Genomic DNA, 21,197 nt, shown 5'->3' on the forward strand with positions numbered 1-21,197 from the left:
TTTATTTTACAGTGCCTTGTTTATTCTCACAGTCAGTCAACAATCAATCTAACACAGTCGAAAATTAATCAAGTATCATTAAATATCAATTATAATATATAATTATAATTAACACTGTTATAATAATAACAATATATATATAAAACTAATAGAATTGTATCAGCATTTTATCAATATTTATAAAACAACTATTTCCATAGATTTTTACATTACAAATATGCCTAAAAATTAAAAAATATGGACTCTAAATTAATAATTACTTTATACATTTTTGAATTATGAGAAATATTTAAACAGGTAGCAAAATAGATCAATATCTAAAGTTAATACTAAAAACGTATTAGGTTATGCTTTCTAATGTTTCAATTAACTCCTTATCAATTTCTCTGTTTTAACAGCAATTTTTCAGTCAATGTGGCGAAAGGATTTATTTTTTCTCCCTAAGTTACAGCAGAAATGCTGGAAAATATGTAGGGAGACAAAAAATGGCCCAGTTTGAGAGATATGGGGGATAATGTGACTATAAAAAGGGATCTGTTCCAACTGAGTCTACAGTCTGGCATCAGGTACGGCCTGGACAATCTGAGGAGGGATTCTTCCAGCTGCAGCATAGAAAACAAAAGCTGGTATCATTGGCAAAAAAATTGAAGGATACTATATAACAATATAATACAAAAGAAAAGCAAAAAGGGATAAAAAGGACTTCAGTTTTTAATCAGCTTACCAAGCATGTCTGCAGTTCTTCTCACAGCTGATTTGTTCACTTTGTATTCAAGACCCTCTGATCTGAAATCAGAAAAGAACTACATGAAAACTTTCAGAAATAACAATACAGTTTCATAAGGGTGGAGGAAAAACGAAATAATACCGATTTTCAGGGTTGGATCTTGGTTACTCACGTTTTTATCTTTGTGACAGCCCCCAGCCTCCTCAACACAGAAAAAACATTCTTTTGTACATCCGATGAAAGGGCTTCATAGGTTTGAAGTTCTCCTGGGGAAAAAAAAAAATAATCTGATTTAGAAGAAGGTTTAACAGCCAGAGGTCAGGGGTCGTTCCTGAGGATTTCTATTTCACCTGAAATGATAAGCTTTGTGGCAACGCTTCGCACAGCAGGCAGAAACTCTTTCTCTGTGAACGCACCATCTCTCTCCTCACAGAGGACTCTGAACATCAGCTGCTCAGAGAAAATTTAGTCTATGAGTGCAATTTACAGGTGAATCTCAATCAATGTAGATGTCTTTTAAAAATATAATTATTTCAGTAATTCAACAAAAAAAAAATCAACAAACAGTGACGCATTTAACACAAATATATTTCTTTTAATTTTGATAATTATAAACAATTACCACCACTATAAAAAAAAAAGTCTGTTACATCATGTATCATTCTACCTTTCAAAAATGAACAAATTTAGGCTTTAATTAAAAGGGTAGATTTAATTAAATTCACCCTTTTAATATTTTCTAATTAACGATACAAATTCCTAGAAAATTAACCTGATAAGAGTCTATGAAGGGTGTCAGCAGCTCCTGTAGGAAAGAAAGCACTTCCAGCCCAGTGTCTGAAACCGTCACCTCCCACTCACTGACATGGACTGCTTTACATTTCTCCAGTAGAGAGCATGCCTCCTCAAAGTCCTACATAGGGCAAAAACAAAGGAAAGCAAATATTAGCCACAATTAGTAATCATCACATTAAAGTTACATAGTTTTCTGCTGCAGTGGAATAATATGGTAAATTTAATTTCCATCTGATGGAAAATGGATAGCTTAGGTCTGTCAGAAATAATATAGATCCTGTTCAGATTGGCCGCAAAAATACAGTTACAGAAAAACACCCTGATGAAAGAATGTCTGGATTATCTATCAGTACTCTGACCAATGAGATCTGAGTGCTGCAGAGTAAATATACACATATCAATTCAGGTTTTCCTTCCATTCTACCAGACTTAAATTGGACCATTTTCTATTTTTGCCTGACACATAGGCAAACCTTAGGGGAATAATGATTGTAAACCCTGTTGGTTTTCAGTCAACTGTTAAGTGCAAGAGGAAAATGAAACCAGTCAAAATGGTGGGTTTCTTTTCACTTGTTTTAAAACAGAAAAATAAACCATCTTTGCTAAGGAAGAATCTCTAAGGTTGCGTGTAGCAGCAGGGCAACGCCACTGGGCTGTTAAATCAAAAACAATGATCAAGCAAATTTGATCAGTTTTTATTAAACTGATCAAATTTTCTCTTTTTTGTCACAATTAATTTGGCCACAAATTTGGCAACAAATAAACTCTAGGCAGTGCTTGTTTATTTTTTAGCTACAATATCATTAGCACAGGCTCATTTAAACCTGTTTATTGAGGAAATACAGGTGGATCCTAAAATCTGATCCTCATTTCTTTCTTTCTCTTTCTGCTTTAGCTGATATCCTCTCATTTACAAAAAGCAATTAAAGTACATGTTTGATGTCCAATGAAGGTTGGGATGGCAGCAGCCGAGTTAAAAAGAAATATTTTAATCACAGGATGATGGGAATCTGAGCCAAGGCTCATCTACCTGAGTAGATCTGCCAGGGATGAAAATAAATTCGTAGGAGAAAACTACTTGAAGGAAGGAGAAACAGGTGAAGATCTCATCTGTAAAAAGATGATAAGTTAATTAAATAAGTTACTTTGTGAAAGAAAATGTGTCAAATCTTTTCACCCCCACCTCTCTGTGTGCTTTTTGTGATGCTTATGGCCAATGCAAGGAGTGCAGGTCGCACAAAAACATGAAGGCACTGATTCCGGTATGAAGCCAGCATCAGGAACGCAGCCGCAGTCCTCATCACATCCTCCTCTGGACTTATTGGATGTTTCCGCTCAGGCTCATCCGCCCGAACCAAGTACACACATCCGGCTTTACGGTACACAATGGAGTGATGGAGAAGGATGGTGGAAGACATCACCTCTGAATCGGAGACTTTCTCTGTAAAAAAGCAACCTCAATGTCATTATGTACTTTGAGCTTTTCAATGCTATTGGATAGGTGTTTGTGTGCATTCAGAAGACTTTTAAAAATAGGCCAGCTCGGGTATTGCGCTCTTAGCCTAAATCACTTAAGGTGCTTTAATCCACTGAATACGCCCTAAATGAGTGTGAGTGCTGATGCCGACTCACATTCGTCTAATCTATCTGATCTGCTTCAGAGCAGATCAAAGGATCTGGATCTGTCCTCAAGGAGTGACCTTTGTACATGGCAAAAAAACAAAAACAAAGAACAAATGCCACCTAATGGCCATTGAAGGCAAATACATTTATTTACTGTAAATCGCCTTTAAATAAATGGGAAACGAGTAAAAAATGCAGACTTTAACACCCACCAGGCCAGCTCAGATGAGCTCCATAATCCAGTGCCAGCTTCCTGAGCCAGAGGGTTTTCTCTGTGAGCTGATCAAACAGCAGACCCTGTTCTGTTAAGGCTGTAGCAGGAACCTGGAGCAACACGCAGGCCATCAGAGACCAGGGGCTGGTCAGGCTACCCTCTTCCTGGATCCGTACAATCAGATGAGCCAACCAGCTTGTACAGGCCTGGGCCTCTGCATTGGGCTTCTGAGGAAGATCCCTGTAATGGAATAGAGACATCTTGGATGGATTATATAAAGTTAAAGGTCAAACACAAATGATGGAATTTGTTGTTTTATTTCTAAAGAAGAAGCTGATCAAAACTGTACAGGAAAAACATATTCATAGCAAAAATGAAAATCCCACTGTTCCAAAAAAAGACAATTAAAAACAATCTACTGGTCTTTGTTTCCAAGTTTGAAGATGTTTCGCTTTGCTTTGCTTCAAACTTGGAAACAAAGTCCAGTAGATTTTATTTTTTTGGAATGACTATGAGCTGGATGACTCTTCACCAGCGAAAATCAGTGTTTCACACTGATTCCTATGTAATAGATTCAGCCCGAATGATTAATAAGTGTGAAGGGAAAATAAAAATGTACCAAATGACTAACATATATTTGCTTTCAACCCCCTGTTGTGGAGTTCAAGGAGAACTGGATTACTGCAAATCAAATCCTGGGACAGCTGGTTTTAAAGCTGACAGCAGGAAGTACATGTCCTCTTCCACTTGGACCCTCAGTCTGGATGGAGAGACTCCGGCGTTCAAGCTGGCCATCATGTTCCAAGTGGTGGAAATGTTGAGCTGAGGTCCTTATTTTTTTGTAAAGTGACTGCATCCTACTTTTTGAAGTAGCTTGAGCTAAAACCTAGCATCACCTATTCTGCCGCCGGTTTTTTCTAACAGCCGAGGAGTCTGCAGTCTGCATCCATTGACGAACAAAATAACACAGAAAAGAGGACTCTATCCTGGCTAAGCTTTTGCATCCGAGACATCATTCTGATTCCTGAACATCATGAAAGCAGAGCTAAATAGGTGAATATTGTCAAAGACTCTACCTTTAGGACTCAATTAATTACTTTTACGCTTACTAGTTCATTTTTCTGTATTTTTTTAATAGTTGGTATTTTTCACATATTTTATTAAACATAGTAATAGTATGATAGAGATTTTTAAGTTTAATAAAAGGTCACCCTATCTTAATTGTTATCTGTGATCATTTTATTACAGTGAACCTGGGGCTGAAAGAATTAATTAATCTTTATTAATTATTGAAATAATAGTCAACTTATTTAGTAACTGATTAATCCTTAACTGTGTTACAGTGTAGAAACTCTAAAATGTGCCTTTAGCCTACAGAGGAACCAAGCTTAAGCAGCAATTATACCGTATTTTCACGACTATAAGGCGCATTTAAACGTCTTTTTTTCCCCTCAAAATGTGCGGTGCGCCCTATGGTGCGGTGCGCCTTATGTGTGTTGTAACTGCGACTTTTGAGACCACCTCATTGAGGAGATGATGAAAGAGTGGCTGAATGTAAGGAGGCCAGGTGTTTTTTTTCCACCCCTCACCATCGCTGTTAATATGTAACTCCATGCGTGCCCATCTCACAGCTGATGTGAAAAACAAATTAACGCTGCTCGACATCGGTGTGAACCGGACCCAGCAGGTGCAGCAGAAGCAGCGTGTTTACATGCAAAGTCAATGGTTGACGCGCGTATAGGTGCAGCAAAAGGTCCCGCAGCGCATTTTGGTGCAGCACGTCGGGAACGTTTAAGCATCTGAAGCACCGCCAACGCTGCTCAGATGGAAAAATTGAAGTTTTGCTGCTGGACGCGCCGCATCAACCAATCAGAGAAGCTGATCTGGGAGCTGCCAGCGAGACAGACAGCGCTCTGATGACATGATATTAACGCAAATGGAAAAGGCTGGATGGATGCGTGGCTGAGGCAGGTGTATGTGAGAAGACTAGGTGGTTTTTTCCACGCATCACCATCGCTGCGTGCCCATCTCACAGCCGATGTGAAAAAAAGATGAATCAAATGAACGCTGTGCTCGCCGTTATCCCGGGGGGTCTGACAAAGGAACTTCAACCGCTCGACATCGGTGTGAAGCGGCCGTTCACAGTAAGGCTGCGAGCGGCGTGGGAGCGATGGATGACAGACGGAGACCACAGTTTCAGGATAAGAAGGCAGCGCCGGGCAGATTACGCCACAGTTTGCGGATGGATTGTAGATGCTTGGACTAACGTGTCTGCTGGCTCTGTTGTTCAAGCTTTTGCAAAAGCCGGCATTATTTCTGAGGAGCTGCGCTGCACGGAAAGTGACTCTGACAGCGCAGATGGGGAAACTGGCATGTCTGATTTAGCGCAGCTGTTTAATTCAGAAACAGAGGAGGATGACTTTGATGGGTTTGATTAATACTTTGTAATAAATACATGAATAAAGCACAATCATACTCAGTTTTGCTCCCGCTGTATTTTTCTCCCTGAAAACTTAATTCAACAGCACCCCCGGCGCGTCTCCTCCTCTTCATCGCGGTGGCTGGCAGGTGTTTTTTCATCTAAATAATCTAAATCTTGCAGCTATATTTGCTGTGATCAGTGGGAATAAAGTAGTTTTAATATGTTTTTAAGTGAGAAGGGCCACCTGAAAACTTAATAATTGCAGTCAGTTCATCCAGATTATCTATTTCTGTCGGAGGCGCTCAGACCCCCACATACCAGCGGTGCGCTGACAGCAGAAATCTCTTCATCAGCAGCCTGTAGGCTGGGCAGCCTGGGGTTCACCGCGGCTGCTGGCAGGTGTTTTTCATCTAAATAATTTTAGCTGCAGGCACCAGGATACCGGCAATAAAAGCGAACATATTCCGTCAGCAGGTTTCAGGATTTTAAGTTAATTTAGGAGTGATCACAGCGCTGTGTCATCTGCGATGTTGGTCTGTCTCACGGCCAGCTGCCAGGTTTGATTAATACTTTGTAATAAATACATGAATAAAGCACAGTCATACTCAGTTTTGCCCCCGCTGTATTTTTAAATACGCAGTAGAGGTATTTAAAGGTAGTAGAGGACTTGTACCTGTATATAAAAAACGCGCCCTATAGTCCGGTGCGCCTTATGTGTGTGTTAAATACAGAAATGGGACACATAACTGAGAGTGCGCCTTTTAGTCCGGTGCGCCTTATGGTCGTGAAAATACGGTACTAAAATAATTTAATTTTAAACTAATTAAATCTTTTGTCTGTCAATATGCTGAAAATATTTTTTTTTTTCACCCGGTTTAATTTTGTTTAAAATATTTTTAAAGAACCTTTGGCTATCCGATTTTTAATTGGAAAAATAATCAACAGATTAATCGTTTTGAAAAGTAATTGTTAGTTGCAGCCCCGGCTGAATCAGCTTCCTTTCTATTTAACAACCTGAAAAGACAATATTTTCCTTGTGGTTAATGATTAATAAGTCTGCTTCCAATCCAAGTTATTGATGTTTACAGGTGGTAAATACAAACTGGCTTTTAGCAGCTTGTCCAGATGTCCAGCCTCACGGGTGAGCGAGTTGATAACACCTGGTAATTGAGCAAACTGTCAGTTATGATCATTTGACCAACATTATTGCTCAGCCTTGATTAGAATAATAAATTAACTTTAAATTGCAGTTATAGTTATTAATAAATTAATAATTAAACCAATAAAATTGTATACAACGCTTTTACTTTATCATTAAATAAAATCATATGAAACTATATTCTTTGTAAATTGAGTCCACTATGTTGTGTAAATAGAGCTGTACTAAGAGGCCCATAAAGGTTCTTTTAGACCACATACATTGACACCTCAGACAGCCAGTGCATTATTCAGGAAAGCAGCCAAGAGGCCCGTAGCGATGGAGGAGGAGCAGACAGCAGAGATCCACACCTTAGTTGGGAGAATCCATGCATTGTTAGCCAATGCAATTCACATCATTCTATGGCGATGCTGATCTTTAAAAGACAAAGAAACTGTACGAGCTGATGGAGAGATGGACAAAACGAAATAAGAAGCAATTTTGTGAGGAAAAACTCCAGGAAGCAGCTGAAACCTTAGGACTGGAAGGTCACCTTTCATTAGCAAGATTGCAACATATAAAAAAATATATTTATACCTCAAAGACAGCCAATAATACAAAGAAAGGTTATTTCTACAAATTATTACATTCATGAAGGTGAACCTTTAAAACACATTAAATATGGTTTGCATTATATTTTCTGCTATCAGGAAATCACTAATAAACAGCTCAGAAAGTGTTTTTCCCTACCTTGGTAAAAGATTGTACTGGCAGCGATTTATCTTTCCCTCACACAGCTTTCGGACAGACAAGGGGCGGCCAAAGTTCACATGCATGCGGCCATAACTCTCCTGCAGAACTTTCCTGGCCTTCAGCAGACCCTGCAGAGAGAACGAGAACGTAAAAGACAAAATATTTAAAATCAGGGTCCAATAAAGAGTGTAAAGCGTAATCTAGACTTGCGTGCCACACTGAAGTACATACTGTGGTACTTTCTCTGGGTTTGGGGACACCCAGTAACTCATGTGCGAGCAGCGACTCTTCCAGCACCCGGTCATAGCTGATACTGATGGGCAACAGGGTGACATCATACACCTCGCCTTTAAAGAAGGGCTCCAGGACCATGTGCATCATCCCTTTAGAAATTTACAATCGGAATTAAACAAAAACATTAATAAATTGGTCCAAAAATATTAGAACCTGCTCTGAAAAAGTTAACTATTTTGACAGATAAAATCTCACCTAATTTTGGTGGGAGGGACTTCAGTGTTCGACTCCTGAGACCTTCTACGAAAAACTCCAGAGGAGCAAATCCACTCTACAGAAAACATTTGAAAATGAAAAGATACCTCCTTTAGCTGACAATAAAATCTGAAATGAAAATACTTCATAAACTAACTTTTGAATACATTTTCCATCATGAACATGATTCATAATAATCTGAAGCTTTTAATGACTTATCCAAACAGCTCTTTTTTCAGTGAACAGTATACGTATATCTAAATAACAAGGCCTGAGTGCGCAATCTGAATTGTCTGTACATATTTCTGTTAATTTCAGTAAAAAACAAAAAAATACATACTAATTCCATTAGTGAGACTTGATACACCTTGGTCTCGGTTGGTGTGGTCTCGACTAAAAAACTAGATTCCAGTTCATTTCTATTCACCCTAGGACTGGATGTGATTGAAGACTTTAAACATTAAATTTTTCTGAAAGAGATTTAAAAAAACAAACTATATTGTTTATACCAGATGCTGTACATTGCATTATAATTTTAATTTATTTGCATTGGACAGGATTATTATTAAATATCTGGCAGTGATAATTCCTGTGTACATCTACATTTGTTTGTTAATAAATGTGCCTGTGAGGCATTTAGGACAAAGCTTTGATTTAAAGCTGACTTTTCCTGATTACTTCATGTAAAGGTTTGAATATGCACCCAAAATAAAAATAATGCATAATGTTAGCTAGCTTAGCAGGCTTTCAATACTGCATCTGTTTTCTACTACCAGCACCTTGCTCCTCAGAAGCTATGGTGTTTAATGTTTGCAAGCCTTGATTTGACTTCTCTAAAGAGTCTATGGGTTATTGTGGCCAAGTAACCGAATTTCCAGAATGCATGTGGCTTTCACATGTAGGAAAAATTTAGTTGAGTAGAAAGCAGGAAAATTATTTCAGGTTAGCATTAAGCTTCTGGAATGGACCCTACTTAATCCTGACTCAAAATGTTTGCACTACTTTTTCTTTTCTGAAACCTAACCAATTTAACAAACCATCGGCCGTTTCTGATAAAGACTGATCAATTTTCCTACAAGAATAATGCTCAGATTTACCTAACAGCTGCAAACACTGTATTTTTTTCAACTTGCTATTGGACATTTAAAAAAACGCAAATAATTATATCTAAGTATGAGCGAATAATTTGAGCCCATGTGGATTAGAGAGACCGGTGCACCTGAATCTTGTGTGAAAAACAAAATATTACCACCAACCAAGTTCTTAATGGAGCATCAGTAAATATTTTGGACAAATCATACGCCTTACTTTGACAATTGTTCGAACATATTCTGATAGCACAGCCCAGTAGAGTTTGTCAGAGCCGATGGCACGTCGGATAAAGAAAGCCCCAGACCGCCTCAGTATCTCTCCCACCATCTTCATCCCTGCAAGAGCTTTAAGGAGGAAGGAGAAAGGAAAATAGTAAAGGGTAAAGGAATGGTGAGTCTGCTTGTCAGGATAACTTTTAGCTTGTTCAAATAACATTGGACTGGTCCAAACTGAATAGATACTTGCGAATTCCTGCAGCAATTACAGGCAAGGGTATGTCGTATGTGAACAAGATGTAGGAGACAACCAGAAAGTCGATATAACTCCTGTGATTGGGCATCAGGATAACAGGAAACTCCTGAGCAGCTTGCTGGAGCTGAAGAAAAAGAAAGAAATATGAAATAAGATATATTTAAAAAAAAAAATAAAGACCTCCTAGACAGATATATCGGCTGATGTTTTTGACTGATATTAGTAGGGTTTTTGGCACCTATACCTGCACATGTTGGCCGATCCATTACTGCTTTCAGCAGCAATGCTATGAGATTATCTGAAGCGCATGAGTTTTTATTCACTTCATTTGCCATTTAATTGTCTTTGATCTAGTAATTATTGTTAATTTTTGTTTGAATTGAGATTTGTGTAGCATTTGTTATGGTGTCATTTTTATTATGTAAATACGGGTAGGAAAAAAAGAAACAAAAACACATTTTTTATTAATAGAGGAAAACTGTATTGGTGTAGGATCAATTCTAAAAGTCGAAACCATAATGTTACCACCACCATGTTTCAAAAAATGAGGTGGATAAAGTATTTGTAGCTTGTTGTTTCTGTACCTGTGTTACTTTGTATCTCTTTTCCCACTTACTAATAGTTTATTTGTCCTTGCAGCCTTTCCTGTATGTTAGTCTTTAAAGGTACTTCTGATGGCACTATATTTGTTTCTGTTTAAAAGGCTTCACACTTGTCAAGGACTAATGTGAGTGACAGAAAAAGTTTATTTCGTGTCTTGGACCCTCCTCCCACTTACTGCGTTGAGCCCTTCCATGTTGACGTAGATAGCACTAAAGAGTCTTTTGAACACCTTCCTGAATGTAAACGCCATTAGCCTGATGAACCTCAACTGCAGATTTTGAGACATTTCCTGCAAAGTCTTGTCTGCTTCGTCTCTCACTTCCTCCAAAGATGACCCCGTCTCCACAGCAACCTATACAATAACGAAGGGAGAAGCCATGACTCCATGCTGATGTTGTTGCAACGTGACACTTCTCATAGTTACTCAGCTTTCTGAGCCACAGGCCTACCTCTTGGATCACATAGCGTAGATACTGGGAGTCCAGCACAGCTCGGTTGAGTTCAGGGGTGGAGCAGGTTGGCCCTCCTTTGTATGGTGGGGGACTAAAGGTCCTGAAGGCAAACCTCAAGTCACTACAGTGTCTCTGGTCCTCCAGTATGTCCATGAACTCCACTTCATTTTGAAGATTAGCTTTATCCCAGCCTCCATCCTAAGGTAGAGAGGAATATATTAATGTATAAAATATTCCAAAACGCTAGTTAAAGTGCAACCTTGGGAGCAAAAACGCATGCAAAATTGCCTCATCGGAAACCAAAACACATATTATAGTGACCCCTCCGAAACCAAAACCTATGCTTAAATGCCCCCTTGGAAGCCAAAACACGTGTTGAACTGCCCTTTCAGAAGCCAAACCACATATTAAAGCGCATGAAAAATTGCCTCCTCAAGAGCCAAAATCCAAACTAATTTGCCCCCTTGGGAGCGAAAACATGTTTAAGTCTCCTCTTGGGACCCAAAACACTTACTAAAGTGGACTCTACGGGAACCAAAATGAAGTGCTAGTTTGGGAGCCAAAACACGTTTTAAAGTGCCACCCTTTGGAAGCCAAAAGACATGCTAAAGTGCCCCCCTGGGAACCGGAAGAAAGTGTTAAATTTCACTTTAGGGAGCCAATACGTCAACAAAGTGCCCCCTTGGGAGCAAAACACGTGTTAAAGTACCCTCTTGGGCGCCAAAAGTCTAACTAAAGGGCACCCTTGGGACTCAAAACAAGGTGCACCTTTGGGAGCCAAAATGTGTTGAAAAGTGCACCCTTGGGAGCCAAAACACACAATAAAGTGACCCTTTGGCAGCCAAAACACGTGTTAAAGTACCCTTTCGGGAGACAAAAGGCTAGCTAAAGTGCACTCTTGGAAGCCAAAATCTGTGCTAAAAGTGCCCTCTACTGTGGTTGCACTTCTATTTCTCTACGCTCCTGCCCTTCAAAAAGTCTGTGCATTCACAGAATATGGTGTAACACTGGTAGGGGCTGTTGCTGGTCCACCATGTTTTTCTCCATAAAATTTAACAAGCATTATTCAGACTACCATGCCACGCTGCACTGATGCAATAATATTTCAAGCATATAGTTTGTGAATTAATACTCTTCAATAGACTCATATACTCTTGTGTTAAGAAGGATTTTTCCTTTTCTTGAATATAATAATCATGAAAGTAAATTACAACAAATTATATATTAATCTATTAATCCATAACTTTTTAAAATCAGAGATTAATTAATCTATTAATTATATTAATCCTTTTGTTGCAATGTCTTTTTGCTCCAAGTTTTAGTCTTTTTTACACAATCTTGCATCTTTTAATGCAATAAAATAAGTATGCAAAGGATTTATAAGTTGGCTATAGATTTAGGACATTTTTTCCAAATTAGGTTAGGTTGGGGACTATTTTATTAATGTAGGAAATGTACAACCTAAGCCTCTACTATTGAGGTAACAGAAAAGAGCTTTCAGTTCTGTACTCTGACCCTCTGTACTCTGCATATTAGGCAACAGCTTAGAAACTCTGACCAAGTTCAGCTGGACAAAACTTTGAGCCACTTATGTCGACCCCCAGCCCAGTCTGCACTGCTTGCATCTAATTTATTCACACGGCGTTAACCAACCTTTCTATTTTATTTGCAGTAATTTCAAACAGCCCTGACTGAGATGTAAAATGTCACAGCTGAATGGAGGTATAAATTAATTGAACATAAGCAAGATGTCTTACCGTGTTCGCCATTATTTACACTAAACAGTCTTTCTCTGCTGCCGTTTTGACTTTCGCTTTTCTCTCTTCAAAGCCTCACAAAACACTCAAGCTGCAACAACTTGCACCTCAGACCAATGGAGTCCCTGGATCTCAGAAACTCCTCCCTACCGACTTCAACCCAGCAGCCCTTTATTTTACCGATTGTTATTCTGCCCTCTAATAACCTGAAAGGCAGAGCTGTAGTTGCAGTAAATGTCCAGCAGATGGAGATGTAGTCCTAAACCGACATAGGTGTAATACACCAAATGACCACTACATGGTATGGCCTTGTTTCATCTGATTTAGTGGCAAAGACAGAATTTTACTGTATTTACTAAGGAGCATTGTTGGAAACACAAAAGCAACGAAAATCTATTTAACAGATCCATAACATTTGGAAAGAATTTTGGTATACTTTTTGGTATACATTTGAAAAAAATGGGATCCTCGTTGAGGAATTGAGTCTGCTCTAGACCAGAAGATTATTACCAATAAATCAATAAAGTGTAGAAATAGATTTAAAAAAAAATAGTGATTAATTTTGTTGAGCTCTGTGATTAAATCTGTGGGAGTGTTTTTGTCTAAGAATTAAGGTGAAATTTATCGTAGTAAATTTTCTCAAATAGGTCAGTAGCAATCTGATCACAGTATAAATAAATATCAAAACATTATCTTCTTGTACATGTAGCTGGAGTGCTTTTATTGTTGTTTGTTTTTTAATAAAAATGTTTCCTGTACTGTTATATGGTGATTGACTCAGTAATTAATAATTGTTTTGCTGGTGAAGATTCTCCGTCATCCAGGTCATAGTCATTTCAAAAAAGCTAGAAAACATTCCACTGGATTTGGATACAAAGTACGGAAGAGGATTAGTGCCACTGGAAAAAAAGAAAAAAGTAAACCAATTTTTAAATATTATTTCAGTTTACTATGGGGAAAAAAGTCAGAATTCTGACTTTAATCTCAGAATTCTAACTTTAGTGAGCCACAACTAAGGGCTTGATTTCAACTTAGGGACACTATTGGTCTTCAGTTTCATTGGTCTGACGTCATTGGTCCTATGCAAAAAATATGCATGCTTGTTTTTTTATGCTTGATGTGAAAATCAGGGTGCATTTCATTTAATGAGAAAAGCAGCATTTCTTGCTACATTTATACAAATTTTATAAGCACTACACACACTAGATGCTGTTTGTTAATGTTTGAAGCTTTATCGGCTCTAATTAATGTGGAATTAGGAATATTTTCCTCTTTAAAAGATTGCATTTGAAATTACCAGCAACCAAGACACTGTGTAAATATGTGCCTATTTAACCAAATATCATCTAAATATGTCTGTTATATGTGGATTTATCCTGTATTTCCTTTTGAATATATAGTATATGCAGGTAAGAGGAGATAAAACCCGCTCTTATCTTTTAAATGTTCTCTTTGATCATTAAACAAAGCAAATTAATAGATTCAAGGGACGCCAAATACATATATTTTATTTACATCAGCACTGGAAGAGGAACTGACACTGAGTATTTAGAACATTAACTTCACTCTATAAGTTGTACATCTAGGCTGTAGTTACTCTGTTTAACCCATTACATGTATTTTATCTGCGGCTGAAACAATTCAAGGAAGCTGGATTCCAGCCTTCATAGTTGGAAGCCTGTGCAGAAAGCACAGCCTGATGCACATTGTTTCCACTAAGCGGCTGGTGCTGGGCCACTTGGCTGGACCCCCTCTATGGCCAGTCAGGATCCTTTTCACACTGTCACTGGACCAGCTTATTTTGTGTGTGGGCTGGAAGTCGATCCTCCTCTGGATTGAAGCAGATGAGCCTGACAGAGGGACACCAGGTACATGGCTTAAACCCGCACCTTATCCCAGCCAGGGCTGCTGTCAGTTTCATTAAATGCAGCCTTGCAAGGAAGCACCAGAACCAAAACACGTCAAAATCAGAGCACAGACATCAGGAATGCAGTGCTGAAGATAATGAATCCAGACAGGAGGAACGTGATTGGTCTAAAGTAACCCTAAAGTTGAGACGTGATTGGTCCACCAGAAGATGAGGCGTTCATCTATTGGTTGTTTTGGGCTTACTTTTGCTCTCACTTTGTAATGCAAGTTCTCTAGCAGTGTTGACCATAGAAGGAGGTATTGCAGAAACTGTTTAGGTGCCTGATGGTTGCCGGACTTTTCTTCCCTCTTCTGATATTTTCGAGAAATGTGTTCCGTACCAGGCACATGAAAACAACAACAACAAAAAAATTGTATGCACGTTTGCGTACAACCAAACTATAAATCAAGGTACACTTTTGTGATGTACTTGACTAAAAATATAAAGAAAATAAAAACGGTATTTTTATCAGATAAAAAAACCATTCCTCCTTCGAGCCGGATTCGAACCAGCGACCTAAGGATTACCACAGTCACAGTCTACAGTCCTCCGCTCTACCAACTGAGCTATCGAAGGGGACAGGACAAATGACGTCGCTAATGGGAAAATATAGAGTCGAATTCACAGTTTCAGACAGCATTGCTTTCAATATATCGGACGTGACTTTCAGTCATTGTACCTACAGCTGCACACCGACAGAGGCGAGGCTGCAATTGAAAGGTGTAATAAAAAAAAATAAATAAATAAAAGGACCGATTTTGGGCTCGAACTGGAAACCGTCCCTTGAAGGACTGGTTTCTGAATAAAAATCAGCCGACATGATTGACATGATTGTGCAGTGAAAGTCCACTTTATATAATGCCATTATACTGCTGCTGCTACTGCAACTATTACTCCTTACAGTTATTAACTAGACGTTTTTATTTTTAAAAAATGAATAAATAATCACTTCTCACTATCAGCAAAACCATTATTTCCTGTTCTCCAGGGGCGAAGCAAGATGGGGGACCAGGGGTGGCCATGGCCACCCTTCGCCACTCATTGGCCACCCCTGTGGCCACCCCTACCATTTTTTCCCTCTAATACAGATGGTGGCAGCAGTAATACTCTCAAGTGGAAAGTTCTAACTTATTTAACATTTTAATTTTCTATATGTAAACAATTAGCTGACAAGAAAAATACTGTGGTTAATTATGCAAATCAATATACTAACATCAAAGATGATAAATACAGAATTCATGCTCTTTTCAGAACTAGATTTTGTGTAATATCGGATAAAGAGAAAACGTGTCTCTGCATGTCATCTGGGAGTCTTCAGTGAAATCAAAGATAAATAACAACTTTAATAAAAACTTATCATATAATCAATTTATTTATTTAATGCTTGTAAATATTATTTTATGTAGAATGTTTATTGATACAAGTAGGTAAGTAATGACGATGGAAAAGATTTACGCCCCAGATCTCAAAACTGAAAGAATTCTATCCACTAGACCTTTAATTTAGAAAGCACGGATGTTTAAATATATGCGTCTACTTGTTAGCAAAGGCTGTAGGAAAGTATAGTTTGTCTTTATTTAGAAAATATGGATGTTATGCTTGTTAATTTTCCTGTTGGAACAGTGTTTCATAAACCATATTTCATGGGTTAAAATAAAATTACTCTGTAAATCCCCAAAGTGTGTGAAAAAAGCAGTCAATCTATTTCACAATTAAATTTTTGTTTAAGACTCTGTTGGAATTGAGGCAGAGTGAATTCTGTGCATGCTCCCAATGAGGGGATACAAACTCTGGGGGAGAATAACTACTTTGGCACGACACCTGCTTGGTTGGGCTTGGAATGAGTCAAACTTCATTGTCATTTTGTATACACAGAGTGTATGCAAAATTTCATGTATACAGCTTTCAGTGAATGAAGAGGAGCTTAGCAGTGAAATAAGCATTTCCATTCATAAAGTGCAGCAATAATCAAATGTAAAGAGTGTGGGAGGAAACATGGTGCAAAAAGGATTGATGTGGATGTTCAGAGCACTGCACAAATAAATGAATGTATATAGTGCAAAAATAAAGAAGAAAACATTTGAGTTGAGTTCAATTAGGTTTGATGTTATGCAGAGTCTCGATATCTGACTTGGTTTACAGTTTTTTCAACTGTTCAACAGTCTGATGGCAGCGAGGGGAAAGCTTTTAAATAATATGCTGATCCTGCATGGAATGCTGCAAACCTCTTCCCAGAGGGCAACAGAGAGAACAGTCCATGGTGGGGGTATGAGGGGTCATTGATGATATTACAGGCTTGGGACATGCAGCACTGGGATAAAATGTCTGAAAAGAGGAGCCCCGATGATCTTCTCTGCTGTTCTCACCACTCTTCTCACCTTCTTCCAGTCGGCGGCGCTGCAGACATGCACTTCTGTGCCCTGACCAGTGAGGTGGTGTTTACAGTCCAGGTGAAGGTGTCTGTGATGTGCACCCCCAGGAATTTGGTGCTGCTGACACCTCTACAGCTGAGCTGTTGATGAGCAGTGGAGCATGGTTAGGACGGTTCTTCCTGAAGTCCACAATGATCTCCTTCGTCTTCTCCACGTTCAGGTTCAGGCAGTTATCTCTGCACCAGTACTCAAGGATACGGAGGATATATCGGACCTAAACCTTTGATATTCACGGAACTAACTTGTAAAAAAAAAATCTTTGGAAATTTTTGGTTTATAAAAAGAGACCTCCTTCGAGCCGGATTCGAACCAGCGACCTAAGGATTCCCACAGTATCACTCTACAGTCCTCCGCTCTACCAACTGAGCTATCGAAGGGGACATGCAAGCAAACGTAACTAGTGAACAAATACACCCAATTACAAGAGTTTTCACACAGAAATGTCTTTATTTATCGGACATATCTTTTAGTTGTTTACCTACAGAAGCTCCGGAGCAAACAGACGGAAGCGGTTTCCAGTTGCTACGTCCCGAGCTTTTACTCATCAATTAGCGAAACTGGTCATCATTTTATAGCGACTCGCAGCGATGTGTCCATGTTTCAGTGGCCAATTTCTGGAGGAGTTGCACCCTCTATATCTGGCCTACACACTACCAACAGTTTGCTGATGCAAGTCTGCTGCCCAGAGTTCAAACTAATTGTTATTCACAGTTATAGAATTGGCTGAGAGTATTGCGAATTGAATATTCATTTACTTTTTATATATGCAGTTTAAAGGTGGACATCTTTCAGAAGAAGTTAAAAAAAACAACAACAAAAAAAGAAACAAGATGCACTTTACCTCCAGGGGCGGAGCTAGATGGGGGACCAGGGGTGGCCATGGCCAGCCTTAGCAAATTATTGGCCACCCCTGTGGCCACCCCTACCATTTTTTCATCTAATACAGATGGTGGCAGCAGTAATACTCTCAAGTGGAATTTTTCCATGTATTCACAATTTCTTGACAACAAAAACACTGTGGTTAATTATACACATCAATATACTACAGAGCCCCTAAAGGGACATGGAGGAAAAAATAAACTTTTGCGAGATCCCGCAATACTTTTGCGAGATCTCGCAAAACATTTTGCGAAATGTCGCAAAAGGTTTTCCCAAGTTAGCAAACCGGAAGTAAAACAGACACAAAACAGTGGAGGCGCAAAGTGTACTAATATGGGAGGATAATACGCCCATGTGTCAGCTACAAAGATGGAAGATTATTTGGAGAGGTTCTTAATTTCTAGATAAGTCCCAAAAGACGACATTACATGAATAAAGAGACAGTGTCAGTATGCAACCCCTAAAGGGACATGGAGGAAAAAATAAACTTTTGCAATATCTCGCAAAAGTATTGTGGGATCTCTGAAAACTAATTTTTTTCCCTCCATTTCCCTTGGGCTCCCTAATATACTAACAATAAAGATAAGTACAGAATTCATGCTATTTTCGGAACTAGATTTTGTGTTATATGGGGTAAAGAGAAAATGATGTGCATCTGCAAGTCATCTAGGAGTCTTCATTGAAATCATAAATAAATAACTATTTTAATAAAAACGTATAAAATATTTTTTTGTAGATAATACTTGTAAATATCAATTTTATGCAGAATGATTATTGATACAAGTAGTTAAGTAATCACTATGGAAAAGATGTTGGCCCCAGAACTCAAACCTGAAAGTGTTGTATCCACTACACCTTTTATCTAGAAAGTATGGATGTTTAAATACAGGTGCTGGTCATAAAATTAGAATATCATGAAAAAGTAGATTGATTTCAGTAATTCCATTTAAAAAGTGAAACTTGTATATTATATTCATACATTACATACAAACTCATATATTTCAGATGTTTATTTTTTTTAATTTTGATGATTACAAATGACAACAAATGAAAATCTCAAATTCATCATATCAGAAAATTAGAATATTACTGAAGACCAATAAAAACAAAGGATTTATAGAAATGTCGGCCAACTGAAAAGTATGAACATGAAAAGTATGAGCATGTACAGCACTCAGTATTTAGTTGGGCCTCCTTTGGCCTGTATTACTGCAGCAATGCGGCGTGGCATGGAGTCGATCAGTCTGTGGCACTGCTCAGGTGTTATGATAGCCCAGGTTGCTCTAATAGTGGCTTTTAGCTCTTCTGAATTGTTGGGTCTGGTGTATTGCACCTTCTTCTTCACAATACCCCATAGATTTTCTATGGGGTTAAGGTCAGGAGAGTTTGCTGGCCAATTAAGAACAGGGATACCATGGTCCTTCAACCAGGTATTGGTAGCTTTGGCACTGTGTGCAGGTGCCAAGTCCTGTTGGAAAATGAAATCTGCATCTCCAAAAAGTTGGTCAGCTGCAGGAAGCATGAAGTGCTCTAAAACTTCCTGGTATGTGGCTGCGTTGACCCTGGACCTCAGAAAACACAATGGACCAACACCAGCAGATGACATGGCACCCCAAACCATCACTGACTGTGGAAACTTTACACTGGACTTCAAGCAACGTGGATGAAGTGCCTCTCTTCTTTTCCTCCAGACTCTGGGACCTTGATTTCCAAAGGAAATGCAAAATTTACTTTCATCAGAGAACATGACTTTGGACCACTCACCAGCAGTCCAGTCCTGTTTCTCTTTAGCCCAGGCAAGACGCTTCTGACGCTGTCTGTGGTTCAAGAGTGGCTTGACACAAGGAATGCGACAGCAGAAACCCATGTCTTTCATACGTCTGTGTGTGGTGGTTCTTGAAGCACTCACTCCAGCTGCAGTCCACTCTTTGTGAATCTCCCCCACATTTTTGAATGGGTTTTGTTTCACAATCCTCTCCAGGGTGCGGTTATCTCTCTTGCTTGTACACTTTTTTCGACCACATCTTTTCCTTCCCTTCGCCTCTCTATTAATGTGCTTGGACACTGAGCTCTGTGAACAGCCAGCCTCTTTAGCGATGACCTTTTGTGTCTTGCCCTCCTTGTGCAAGGTGTCGATGGTCGTCTTTTGGACAACTGTCAAGTCAGCAGTCTTCCCCATGATTGTGTAGCCTATAGAACTAGACTGAAAGACCATTTAAAGGCTTTTGCAGGTGGTTTGAGTTAATTAGCTGATTAGAGTGTGGCACCAGGGGCCATCAATTTTGAACCTTTTCACAATATTCTAATTTTCTGATATGATGAATTTGAGATTTTCATTTGTTGTCATTTGTAATCATCAAAATTAAACAAAATAAACATCTGAAATATATGAGTTTGTATGTAATGTATGAATATAATATACAAGTTTCACTTTTTAAATGGAATTACTGAAATCAATCTACTTTTTCATGATATTCTAATTTTATGACCAGCACCTGTATATGCATCTACTTGTTAGCAAAGGCTGCAGGAAAGTATAATTTGTCTTTATTTTGAAAATATGGCTGTTTTGCTTGTTAATTTTTCTGTTGGAACAGTGTAGATTAACCCTGAGGTTCTGTCGCCTATCCGCTTTCAGCCACCCCTCAGTGTACATTGGTTATTGCCTGGCCACCCTTATAAAAATGTTCTAGCTACGACTCTGCGTGTAAGGAACACAAAATGCAGCAACCCCTCATACTAAAAGCCAGGGATAGATATTAGTTCTATAATAAATAGAAATAAACACATCCCAGGGATGGCCATGGTTTTTGTTTTATAGATTATATAAAACATGTAACTTTAAAAGGCATTAATTGTACACATTGGTGTTTACCTAAAAAAAAAAACAGGATCTAATTTTCTTTATACTTATGTATTAGCATGGAAGCACACATGCTCAGCTGTATAGACCATAAAGCATTACATTGCATGAATATGAAGCTTTCTGCTGCCAATTGGCACTAGCATAAGCGCATGTTTACATACTTAAAATTCATCCATACATGTCAGACTTTTACCTGAATCAAACATGTGTTGTGGACAACTTGTTCATGTAACTAGTTATTTGCCACCAAAAGATTGGAATATTAAATTGGACTTTGCCCTGTGACTGTCCACCAAAATATTCACCAGTCCTTGTTATAGGCTATTAAATAGTTGACCCTGTATCTGATGAGAAAACTTCAAACATGTTGGCTATTTTAGTCCACTCATGTTTTTCCTTTTTTTTTATATTGATTACCAGAAATTGGTGGTTAGTTAATTCTTAACATTACCTTTATTTTGTAATGCACGTTGTAGTCACAACAGGCTAATAACAGTAAATACTCTGTTTCCAGTGATGACACAATCTAGAGCTTTAGAAAAATGTGAAACCTTGGATTAATGTGAAACATGACA

The 21,197-nt window shown here is 38.5% G+C and overlaps 1 protein-coding gene and 2 non-coding genes across 3 annotated transcripts; all 3 read right to left on the reverse strand.

Moving 5' to 3' along the window:
• On the reverse strand, positions 1–12,707 carry si:ch73-21k16.5 (dihydroxyacetone phosphate acyltransferase). Its single transcript, XM_038272356.1, has 16 exons — positions 12,537–12,707; positions 10,777–10,977; positions 10,503–10,679; positions 9,719–9,848; positions 9,470–9,597; positions 8,162–8,237; positions 7,904–8,055; positions 7,670–7,800; positions 3,358–3,599; positions 2,706–2,963; positions 2,553–2,632; positions 1,500–1,640; positions 1,078–1,177; positions 900–993; positions 725–786; positions 1–602 (listed from the first exon to the last, which is right to left on the reverse strand). Exons 1-16 carry the CDS (start codon positions 12,546–12,548, stop codon positions 550–552), a joined length of 2,037 nt encoding a protein of 678 aa, XP_038128284.1. The 5' UTR covers positions 12,549–12,707; the 3' UTR covers positions 1–549.
• A 2,226-nt stretch (positions 12,708–14,933) lies between these two features.
• Positions 14,934–15,021, reverse strand: trnay-gua. The gene is given in 2 exon segments: positions 14,934–14,969; positions 14,985–15,021. It is a non-coding gene; the product is annotated as a tRNA-Tyr (tRNA).
• Positions 15,022–17,166: 2,145 nt separating this feature from the next.
• Positions 17,167–17,254, reverse strand: trnay-gua. The gene is given in 2 exon segments: positions 17,167–17,202; positions 17,218–17,254. It is a non-coding gene; the product is annotated as a tRNA-Tyr (tRNA).
• Between the last annotated feature and the right edge of the window lie 3,943 nt (positions 17,255–21,197).

This window comes from Cyprinodon tularosa, unplaced genomic scaffold, assembly GCF_016077235.1.
Source record: "Cyprinodon tularosa strain WSP-4 unplaced genomic scaffold, ASM1607723v1 ctg825, whole genome shotgun sequence".
NCBI lineage: Eukaryota > Metazoa > Chordata > Actinopteri > Cyprinodontiformes > Cyprinodontidae > Cyprinodon > Cyprinodon tularosa.

Bases quoted from the DNA above. Each gene is read 5' to 3' on its own strand.
- si:ch73-21k16.5 (XM_038272356.1), bottom strand. The intron at 3,600-7,669 runs GTAGGGAAAAAC...ATTCCATTACAG, and splicing joins CAGTACAATCTTTTACCAAG to GGATCTTCCTCAGAAGCCCA. The intron at 787-899 runs GTGAGTAACCAA...TTCTGATTTCAG, and splicing joins GCTGTCACAAAGATAAAAAC to ATCAGAGGGTCTTGAATACA.